General features: G+C 35.6%; 1 protein-coding gene across 2 annotated transcripts in view; it reads left to right on the plus strand.

Moving 5' to 3' along the window:
- Positions 1 to 12277, plus strand: part of ARHGAP15 (Rho GTPase activating protein 15) — a 604592-nt gene that overhangs the window by 399454 nt on the left and 192861 nt on the right. For both annotated transcript variants that reach the window (XM_020288414.2, XM_020288413.2), the window contains exon 11: positions 7635 to 7712. In XM_020288414.2, the coding sequence (XP_020144003.1) occupies positions 7635 to 7712 (78 nt within the window). The remainder of the gene's footprint in view (positions 1 to 7634; positions 7713 to 12277) is intronic.

Below are 12277 nucleotides of genomic sequence, written 5' to 3' on the forward strand. Positions count from 1 at the left end.
CATATACTTTTATGAACCAAGAAATTTCTTAAAATTAAATCCAAGAAAGAATAACAGTGGAATACATGAGAAGGATGGTAATTGACCCTGACCTAGAGCTGCACTGTTGAATATGGTAGTCACTAGCCACATGTGGTTAAATTACTCAAAATTAAATAAAATTCAGTCCCTCAATTGCATTAACCACATTTCAAGTGCTCAGTAGCCAGTCAGATGTGGCCAGTGACTACTGGTTTGGAAGCAAAGATATAGACCATTTCCCTCCTTGCAGAAAGTTCTATTGGGCAGCACTTAATTTCAAGAAATGAAGAAACCTAAAAAGGAAGAAGGGGACACATCAGATCTTAATTTTAGGGAGATCATTTTTGTGAAACAACATTTTAATGTTGAACCCAATCACATTCCTTTTTCAAAAAAATAGTACCTAATATCAACCCATAGATAAGTCACAAAATATTGACAAATTGACAAAATATTGACAAATATTGACAAAGAACAAAATAAAATGTTTAAAACTTTGAGAATATAAACAATAATAGTATAAGAAAAGAGCTGTAAAGTGGTGAAGGAGAGAAAAGAAGAGTAAATGCACTGATTTCTTTATTTTTTAATAGCACAAAGGTAATTTGATATATTAAGAGATAGAAATAGAAAAATGTAACTAAACATAGTGAAGAGAAAGAGGGTATACAGAGGGCCCTTTCTAATTGAAAGGGCCCAGATGGAGAACCCATCTGATTGAAATTTTACTGCTCCTAGTTTAAAGAGAAAAAATTTTTTTGAAAAAAATCCCTAAGAGGAAAAACAATTTACCTGCGAGGCATCAAGAATCAATTTGACATCAGATAAGTGGTAGGAACTATAATTGCACTAGCTCTATATCTTTTCTGACAGGTCAATAAATATCATTCAAATTTAGTAAATTAATAAACAGAAATATGACACAACATAAAATGAATAACAACAAAAAGAACTAAAAAATTTATTAACAATGACTGACTTTGGAAAGCAGGCTGGGACAGCTACTATGCATTGTTCTCATTGTATATTCTTTTGTGTGGTTTAATTTTGGTTTTTACCATGGAAGTGTATTTCCCTATAATTAAAAAAAACCTATTTACAATGGTCATCATAAAGTCATATAGTTATTTATAGAATAAAATCATTCTTGCTTGAAAATCAAAACTGTGTCAACTATTTCCTAAGATAATCATTCTTAGGAAATGGCAAGACCATTGCAGGATGGGCATCTCACAAGAAATTAGCAATAATTAAATAAAGCTGGCACATGGATATAGTAGCATAAATACCCGCCGTTGAGACAGAGCAGGATTAAATTTAGAGTTTTAAATTATACCTTGTACTCTCAGTCATTGAATTTAAAATGTGTGAACAGATAAGTTCGAAATGAAAGGTTGGAAACACTCACTTTAATTTAGAGGAAGAGGGATAGGTCTGAATGGCACAAAAACTTCTCGAAACCCAAGCAGGACTTTGGAAGGATCGAGAAAGAACTGTGCAGCACACTGGTGGCAGTCTGGGTGGTTCTGTACTCAAAGGTCCTTGCCAGGGAGAGAAGTCCGAAGTCCAAAGTATTGCTAGAATGACTCTTCTTGTGGTAGCTCTGGCCTCCTAGGAATTAGGAAGGGCCATAAATCTCAGGAGAGGTACTATTTGTGCAAAATTCCCAGCCCACATTTGCAGACTACAGAGGTTCAGATGTATTTTGTTATGGGTCAGAAAAACAAGCAGGCTTTTTGGGCACACCACTCAACCAGGCTGAAACTCCACATCTCTGTGGCTTGTCCATCATTTGGGCTACCAGAAATGCCACCTAATCCACAGTTTGCAACTATTTTTAACAGGCTCATCTGCATTGTCAAAAACTGCCCATATTTTGGCAGATAAGCCAGTCAACTCTGAACACAGTGCTGGTCTCTTATATTTCTTTTTGGAAAGTGTTTAAGATTTATGGTGGGAATTACTCATGACAGCTGCATTCTTTCCACTGGGCTTAGACCACCATTTGGTCTAATAACTCCTAATTGTGTGTCTATCCTAGTCTAAGCTTCTTTGGGGGGTGTGGGGGGGCATGAGGGAAAGACTTTTAAAAATCCCCTACAGCAATACCCAGTGATTTCTGCCAAAGGTAAACACTGTTTTGAAACATAAGTAGGTCAGCTGGTGATGAACAAATAAACGATATTTCAGTGAGCATGGATTTCTTCAGAGAATTTTTCGTTACTGCTGTTAATGCCAGTCTGATAAAAAAAGAATGTAAAATGACTTAGTTTCATCGTGTTCCCAAAATATTTTTAGCATAACAGGCAAAATTCCTGTCAGCATTTACAGTCATGTTATTTTCTTGAAAGAGGTACCTCTCAAAGTGATTTTTCTCCAAACTTCACCAAATCACAACAAAGGTACCTTGAAGACATTGCTCATTTAAAAATCATATGGAGTCTAATTATATTTCCAAAATAAGTAGTTTCCAATCCAGCAAGGATAATGTGGTTATGAAAAGGATGTCCAAATCCACCAATTTACATTGGTTTGGTTTGGCATCACTTTCAAAGTTCTTGGAGTAAAAAGAGGATGGCACGTGAATAATTGTAATTTGGGTAATATTCCTAGGACTTTGGGTTTGCCATTCTGTGCGCCACGCAGGGGAAAGCTAATTAACTTCAAAACTGTACCTATATAATTTATGACTGCTAAAATTCACTGATATGTTCCAGATTATTTTGCAAAATGTAATACCCTCCTTCTTAATATGTACTTTGTCATTTTCACTCTATTTGTGTAATTTAAAAAGTATGACAGCGGGGGAGCGTGAGCCATTCAAAGCAGGAGCCACTGATGTCAGAGATTATTATCATTCACAAGATGTATGGTGCTGATATCTCTGAATCTAAAGGGCTTGGAAGTTATGTCGAGTCAGATTCATATTGCATCTAATATGTTTTGCTTTACTCCCTCTTACCTTCCATTTTCTGCCTCCAGCCACAAAGCAGTTTCTCTGCTGGGACTCTTCTCCAGCCACGGTGGTGGCACAGGTCTGAATTACCCTGCCTGTCTCCATCCCCCGTGCTCCCTCCTTTTATGCCAAAAGAAAATGGGGTCATTGATTTAGGATGAGGCTGCTTTCTTTAAACAGTCCAGTGCTTTCCAATTGTTCATATGTAATACATCCAATCCATACTGCTTTTTCAAATGTTTTTGATTACTGGACTTTTAAAAAAATTTTCTACTGAAATTTAGGAAAGAGTTCTTCTTATGTTGTAACTTCAAATTTCTATAAGAGAAAAAGAAATCTTTCAGATACAGGGAATTTCAGTTGTTGAGATCCAGTTTACAGCTCTAGCTGGCAATACGCATTTCATTAGCATTCAAAATAATATTGGAAAAAGAGAAGAGCTTCAAAATAGACATGCACTTGCTTGTACACCTTGTACAAAGGGATATGCATGTGAAAATGAGGTTTAAGTAAGATCTTTATTTGTTATGATAAAATTTTGTTGAAATCCAAATAATTTCACTTATTATTGACCTCTCATAAGGGTTCAGCTAATTAGCAAAATGAAAATTAGTTTTAAAAATAGTCAATTTTCTCATTTTTATTGTATTAATAATAGATATTAATTGACATTTCATCTTTAATCATTATTGTAAATAAGATTGATTTGACTGATTCTTTAAGAAACATATTAGAATTTATCATTTGGATAACATAGACCCACATATTCCATTGATGCTTCTATTTTCTACAATGTTCTCTTTCACTAAATTCCTTCAAAGCAATTGATAACCCATGGGAAATAATCAGAGCCATTTTCATTTGGTCAAACTTTGTCTGTTTGTTTGTAATGGCAAGCAGCAAGGTGACATTATGTACCACTCATGGTTCTAAGTGATTTTTGACTACTTCCAAATCCAAAACTATCCCCAAAGGCCCCAAAGTTGCTATCATGAACATTTTTCTACAGACACTATGGGGACACTAAAGAGGATTGTACGGAAGAATTCCAAAATTTTTTCCTTAGTGGCTATGTAGTCAAAAAAAATTAAGAGAGGAAGTTTTGAAAAGAACGCAATTAGATGTGCAAGTCTTAATATTTTAAAAATCTATTACATTATTTAAAATTTCAAAGGCTAAAGTTAAGTATCAAACACTATCTAATAATAATAAAACAATAAAAAAGTTAATAAATTATTCATAAATTAATCTTTTAATATTATGGGTAAATGTGCATAAACTTAAGACCTACATGGACCAATACTAAAACTAGCAGTTAAATATTAGAAAAATTTTAATTAGTATGATTGTCACATTTAAATTGTCAAGCACATATTGTTCTTTGAAACAAACAAACAAACAAACTGAAGGGAGTAGCCTTAGATTAATGGAGCTATTTTGTGCATCAAGAAGAAAAAATATATTTGATTTTTATAAATGTGTATGTGTTAGAAACTCACCACTTACCAGTAGATACGCAGCTTCGTACAGTTTCTCACAATTTATAGTTCTCAGGAAGGGATAGAGTCTCAGTAATTTATTCTTAGATTATTCTAGAACTACAAAACTCACATAAACTAATATATTTGATAATAGCGATTCCATTCTATTGCCATTATCCCAAGTGACCCTATAGTTTATTACATAGAAGAGTAAAAACCATAGAGAATGATTGTTCTAAATTATGCCATCAGTATCAGTGTTATAAGTTATGTTATTCTACCCTAATCTACTGATAAAATATTTTGCACAGTGACAGAAAGGTTCCTAATATAAAGTATGTAAAAATATAGAGATGCTAAAGCAATAAAGGGGCTCATTTCAGGTCAGTAAAGAGCTTTGGAAAGCCTTTATTCTGTTATACTATGACAATAATTTCTACCTACATATTTAATGCTTACCATTGTGAATTACAATGATTATCCATGGTGCTATATCATCTCCTTAGAGAAGCTGCTGAAATAATGACCTCTACATTGGCTGATAATCTCTCCTAGACCTCTCTGAGGGCCTAGAAACAGCAAAGAATATGCACTCCTGACCTTAGAATTACGTTATCAGCATTTTAAGGGAAAATAATAATGTTTGCATAGGTGTTTCTCTTTTCATTTTTCTGTTTCTTCATCATCCTAATAACTTGATCATGAAAATACCTAGATACCATAAATAGATGTGTGGAAAAGAAGTACTTGATTTATCAGAATTCACTGCCAGGATAAATTATGTCAAATTATAGACGACCAGTTCTAAAATCTGAAACGAATTTCACCATTTTGCCAAAGATTTCTTTCTTTTTTCTTTTTTCTTTTTTTGTTTCTCCATAATGGAGCACCTCATTACCTATAATACACTAGAAGTTATCAAACTAGTTTTATATCTGGAATAGAATTTTCACCCTATAGTTTCAAATAACAAGATCGATATATGTTATGCTATAGTGATCACAGGAAAAAGAGAGGATAGAAAAGAAAAGAAATGGAATGGAGGGAATAAAGAGAGAGAGATGACAGAGGGGAGAGGGAGGGAGGAAAGGAGAGAAACAGGAAGTCAGGAAGGCGGTCAGGGAGGAAATAACTCACAAACGCCTTGAGTTATTTTATTAGGTCATTAAATATGAAATGTCTGATTTTGAATCAAAAGTGTAGTTTATTATATCTCAAACAAGAAGCAGTACAATTAATCAAAGTGTGCACCTAAACTGTTGACACTGTTTTACCATCTTAACGGTAGCTTTTTTATGCCTGCAGTGAAGCCTGGCCTGGAGAGAGAGTGGTGATGAAATCACAAAAAGTGTTTTCCACAGCTTGTTAAGAATTGAATATTTTTTTCTTACAAGAAGTGGTCCAAACCCTGGAAGAAGTGGTAGTCAGTTGGTCCAAGGTCTGGTGAATATGTGGGTGACAAGAGAGTTTCCAAGTCCAGCCTCTGTAGTTTGAGCAGCATAGTTTGTACAACGTGTGGTTGATCATTGTCTTGCAAGAGGATTGGCGTACATTGACCAGTCTCTGCTGCTTAATCGCAAGCATCCTCATAATTTCATCCCATTGGTTGCAGTAGACATCCACTGTAATCAATCGACAATGTTTCATAAAGTTGTAGTGGATAATACCAGTGCTGGACCACCAAAACAGACACCATTAACATTTTATGATGAATATTTAGTTTTGGACTATGTTTCAGCACTTCCTCTGTATCGAGCCATTGAGACGAACACTTGTGATTGTCAAAAAGAATTCCATTTTTCATCACATGTAACAATATGATGTATAAATGGTTGACCTTTATCTCATAACAGAAAAGAAAGGCAAGCTTTGCAATGGTTTCTCTTCTGATGCTAGTTTAATTCATGCAGTACTTATCTACAGCTTCTTTACCTTGCTGATTGGTTTCCAGTGGTCCAACATTGTTGGAATAGTAATGTCAAACCTTGCTGCTAAGTCATGTATAGGTTGAGATGGATTCTCTTCCCCTACAGCTTTCAGCTCATCATTATCCACCTTGGTTTCAGGTAGCCCATGTGGCTCACTTTCAAGATTAAAATCACCAGAATGTAACTTCTTTTTTTTTTTTTTTTTTTTTTTGAGACAGAGTCTCGCTTTCTTGCCTAGGCTAGAGTGAGTGCCGTGGCGTCAGCCTAGCTCACAGCAACCTCAAACTCCTGGGCTTTTTAAGCAATCCTACTGCCTCAGCCTCCCGAGTTGCTGGGACTACAGGCACGAGCCACCATGCCCGGCTAATTTTTTATATATATATATATTAGATGGCCAATTAATTTCTTTCTATTTTTATAGTAGAGACGGGGTCTCGCTCAGGCTGGTTTTGAACTCCTGACCTTGAGCAATCCGCCCGCCTCGGCCTCCCAGAGTGCTAGGATTACAAGCGTGAGCCACCGCGCCCGGCCGCAGAATGTAACTTCTTAAACCATCAATGTACTATGCATTCATTAGCTACATCCTTCCCAAACATTTCATTGATATCTCAAGCTGTCTGTGCTGCATTGGTTCCATGACAGAACTCATTTTCGAAAATAACACAGATTTTTTACTTTTCTGTGGTTTCACAAAAATTGCTCTAAAAATTTTTTTAAAGATAATCATAATCCAAACCACACATTTGAAAGACTGAAGATGTGCCTTCACAATAAAAATAAAACAAGAAGTGTCAAAGTGAAACATCAGAGATGTCAACTGTCAAACTTCTTCGTACTTAAGGAAATTGGACATTTCATACTCAGTAACCTTTAGAAAGTGATTAATCTTTCTAAAAAGAGCAGTAATACACATATACCCAGTGGTTCTTTGTTCCCTCTAGTTTGATTCCTATTTTTTCCTTGGAAATTAACCTTAAATATAATATGTAATCCCATGCTACCTACTGTTCTTTTGTGGTTCAACTAGACTCAAATTTGTTGATGATTAACTGTCACAAAACTTCATGATTAGTTTGTTGGGATTAAAAATTTTGAAGATTGCCTAGTTTAGGATATAGAAATTTGTTTTCTCTGTGAGGAAGAGACATTTGAATTTGATATACTACTCTTTCCCCCATAGTTATTTTTTTTCCTTTACCATCTCAGTTCTTACACGTGCTAATATAAAATATGCCCTTTTGTTTTCAGGTCTAGATGTTGATGGAATATATCGAGTTAGTGGCAATCTCGCAACAATACAGAAGTTAAGATTTATTGTCAACCAAGGTAAGTGATTCCTTCACTTCAGGCATTTTTTCAATAGTTTCATCTCTAACAATATTTCAGAATCTATGTTGCATGTACTGTGAATAGATAATAATAAAAGCTTTAAAGGGAGATATAGAAGGTTGAAAACATTAAAAACTTACCACCAGAGAAGTGAAAGATAACCAACCAGTTTATTGGAGATGAACAGAATAGATAAAGGGATAAACTAATAGTTTATGTGAAATAAATAATGAGTGGACCATGGCAAACTAAAAATAAGGAGAAGAATAATAAAAGAGTAAAAGGAAGAAAAGAAACATATACTTATCATATGATCCAGCAATTGCACTTCTACATACTTACTTAAATGAGTCAAAACTTTGCATCCACACAAAAACCTGCCCACAAATATTTTCAGTAGCCTTGAAGCTAACCTAGATGCCCTTCAGTAGGTTAATGGACAAAATGAACCATAGTACATCCATATAATGGAATATTATTCAGTGATAAAAAGAAATGAGCTATCAAGCCATGAAAAGACTTAGAGGAACTCCAAATGCATGCTTCTGAATAAAAGAAGCCAGTGTGAAAAAGTGTGATTCCAACTAGACAACATTCTGGAAAAGGCAAAACTATATAAACAGTGAAAGATCAATGGAAGCAAGGATTGGGAGAAGGAGGGAGAGATGAATAGGTGAGCACAGGAGATCTTGAGGACAGTGAAACCATTCTGTATAGTAGTACTGTAATTGTGGCTACATGTCATTATACATTTGTCAAAACCCATAGAATGTGCAAGAGTGAACCTTAATGTAAAGTATGAACTTTAATGTATTATATTGGCTCATCAATTATAACAATGTACCCCATTAATGCAAGGTGTTATTAATGGGGAAAACTGTTAGAAGGGTGAGGGGGTAACTCTGTACTTTCTGGTAACTCTGTACTTTATGTTCAATTTTTATGTAAACTTAAAACTGCTCTAAAAGGTATATCAATTCAAAAAAAGAAAAATAAAAGAATTAGAAAATGAAAAACATGAAGGCTAAAGCATCTTAAAAGGTGGTGTTATAGACAGCTCACAGGTTTTTAAAATCAGACATATGGGGTATAACCCAATTCTCTCTCCTTGTGTCCTTGCATCTTATTTAACCTCCCTGTGCCTCTGTTCCTTATCAGTAAAAACAGTGGGGGTTATGCTTTAGAAACATATGTGAGTAGTACATTAGATAGCATACGTAGCATTCTCTTAGTAACAGTGACAGACTCATGTTAGTTTTCCTTTCACTTAAAAACAGTCAATAGTGTCTATAGAAGAAGTTACAAAGTCCTCATAATCTGGCCTCCCACCTGACTTCTATCAGGCTTCAGGTCCTCTGAATTTCCATCCTAATACATATATTTAATGCAGATTCTATACTCCCACATTTACAAACTCTTATATTTTTAGTGCCTTTGCATACTCTCTTCCCTTTACTTTCACAATCCTCCTATTTTTTTCTTCCCACCCCACATATACAAGTTTCCTGCCTGGCAGGTTTCTCCTTTATTATTCAAGGCCCAGATTATAGTAATTTTTTCAGGAAGCCTCCAATCAGATCTCTTCTCTGTGTTCTCATTACATTGGGTAGCTGAATTTATAGTAGTACATTCACATTTTTTAAAATTCTGTGTATAGTAAGAATTAGATATAGATTTAATGCCTTCTTTTGGAGAGAATATAATAGAATGTGCTCAGCGATTATATTTAAGAAACATTAAATTTGAAAATCTTGGAATCAAAATATGAGATACTAGCTGAAATGTCTATCTCTTTCACATATCTCTGGAAAGGTAGGACTTGGATCATCCTGTATCTTTTCCCATTAAGCAGTACAAGCCTTGGGGTCTCCATACAGGGGGTTCTTGATTAATATTTGTTGAAAAATATGTATGTGTGTTGCAGGTAGGGGAAGTATTAAAACTGGGAAGCATTAAACTCTCTGGCAATGCAGGTTGAGTTGCACCACTCTTTGAAATGTTGACTGCAATACTTTCAGCCAGTTGTCATATGATTCTCGTTTCTGAGAATCTCTATAACTGAGAATCTTTATAACTGAGAATCTCCACAGCTCTGCTTGTTCACTAATGCAATTCTTTGTTTTCCACAATTACTCTCCTTCCTGGGCAAAACGCAGAACTAAACTTTACCTCATTTATTCATATTGGTCCCATTAGACTGAATCAGAGTGCCCTCTCTGTGGGTACAATTGGGATAAAATAGTCCCAGCCTCATATTCATTCCAGTTTATAAACAGCTAAAGTCATTCTTACAATATATTTCATGCTGAAACCATATCCTGATTGAGCTTCTAGACAGCTGGCCAACACATTTCTTCCACAAAGGAGAAATCTCGAAACAGAAGCCATGCTAGAAACAAACACTAGTTGCATTTCCTGCCTTTGAAAAAATTATGCTCAGCAGTTTGAAAAGGAAAAAAAAATCTGCAATGACAATATGAAATCTGTCCATCTCGTCTTTTGCAATCCAAACTTCAATATCCTCTGAGGCTATGTTCCTGCTCATGTTTCCATGAGAATTGACAACGTAAAGCTGGACAGAGGCCTGAGTTGGTATCTGGTAGCACAGAATTGTCAGTAAACTGTCTCCCTGGTTTATAGCACTGTCAGAATGCAACACACTCAACACAAATTATGCTACATTAAGGACCTTTGATACTGGTGACTTTGTCCAAGTTGTGTTGTGGAGTTTTTTGAATTAGATGATAAATGAAGTCCATATACCAGCCCCTTTCAAAATTTGCTAATCAGATTATCCTTTGAATGAATTTTCTGGACGGGTCTCATAACCTTGTTGCTATCACCGTACCTTCCCCTCCATCTGAACCAGGTCTCTAACGGTAGAGCTGACTTAGAAGAAAATCAGTGCTGGATACAGAGAGGCTATATGTGTACACGTGGCTTCGTGTGTGTGTGTGTGTGTGTGTGTGTGTGTGTGTGTGTGTGTGTGTGTGTGTGTGTAATAAAATAAAATGGCAAAGCAGTGATAATTCTGTGAAAAGCATAAAGTACTATGCAAAGGCGGTGCATCCTCTTCTGCAGTCTAAGGTGAAACATAAATGATTTTGGCATACCCGCTTTGCATTAACATGCTTTATCTCCTCTGTATTCACCTTGCACATGTTTCTTTTTTAGAAGACTCTAAATATATATTTTTTAAACAAGTCAAGCCCCTGCCCACTGTCAGACTAGACAAATGAAAACTGATTTTGGAGATTTTCAAGACAGTTGAATTGCAATTTATGTGTTTCACTAACTTTCTTGAATGCTATAATCATCAGCAATTCTAAATACACCAGTTGAATGATTCAATTTGTTTTGGTTTTCTGTTTGACTCACTAAATCAGTAGGAATTAAATACCCTTATTATACTTCCAGATCAGATGACATACAAGTTAAATTCAAAGTGATCACTCTTGAAAAGCATTTCCTAATTATAACAAGTAATGATGATAATTATTATTATCATAAAAGTAACTAGCATTTTCATGATGTATTATGTGCTAGGCACTGTACTGACTACTTTATATAATTTAATTTAATCCCCTCTTCCATCCTGTAGAGTAGGTACTGTTATTATTCCCATTTTAAAGATAAGGAAACTGAGACTCACATATTAAATAATGTCCTAATGTTACAACCTGTAAGTGAAGAAGCTAGGACTTAGGACCCAGATCTCTGACTCAGAGCCTGTCCTGCAAACCACTGCTGTGATTCTATATTCTCCATTCATTAATTGTTGATTATATCCTTTTAAACCTGGAGATTAGTCTTTTTATGCTACATATTCTTGTTCATGACTTTCATTTACACCCTCCTTCTTGGTATTTGTAAGTGATAAGTACTACCATTGGCATTTGACTAAAATTGTTCAAGAAGAGAGATGCTTGGGAAAAAGCCAAACATCACAGTTACGAAGAAGCCTGGCACTGCCATTCTCAGTAGGGCTTTATGTAACTGTGTTTGGACCAAGAAACTACTTTAACACAATATTGTGTTGCAGCCTTTATGATTTCTAGAAGTAAAGACCTCAATTTACTGGGCCATTGGTGAGTTAGCAAGCAGTGCTCTGCCCTATTTGTTGAAATTGGTGACAGCTTTCAGTGACATTTTGCTGATACAACTCTTCTGTTCCACGAAGGCATCCCTCAAAAAAAACTGGTCCATGACCTTAGATGTCAACCTGTCATCAGCCTATGACATTGTGTTGATTCTTCAGAATGATCTGTGGTCTCCTGATGGTTTTTTTACATGTGGTTACTTGGCGAAGGACAGACTTTAGCAGGGAGGATGCTGCATGACTGTCTTGAGAACTTCTGACAGTGGGTCTTGGAAATCCCCCCAGGCTGAACTTCTGCTCCTTGGGTTTGACCTGCCTATCTAGGCCTATTGCCCAAACTACAGATTTAGTTCAGACTCTCTTTGGTATTCTTAGACATCCTCTTTCACCCTTTAAAAAAGGGACAAGAGAGACTGGTATCCTTTTTGGAAAATACGAGCTACGAAGCTTTCCAAGCCCGTGA

The sequence above is a fragment of the Microcebus murinus genome, chromosome 8, assembly GCF_040939455.1.
Source record: "Microcebus murinus isolate Inina chromosome 8, M.murinus_Inina_mat1.0, whole genome shotgun sequence".
NCBI classification, from domain to species: Eukaryota; Metazoa; Chordata; class Mammalia; order Primates; family Cheirogaleidae; genus Microcebus; species Microcebus murinus.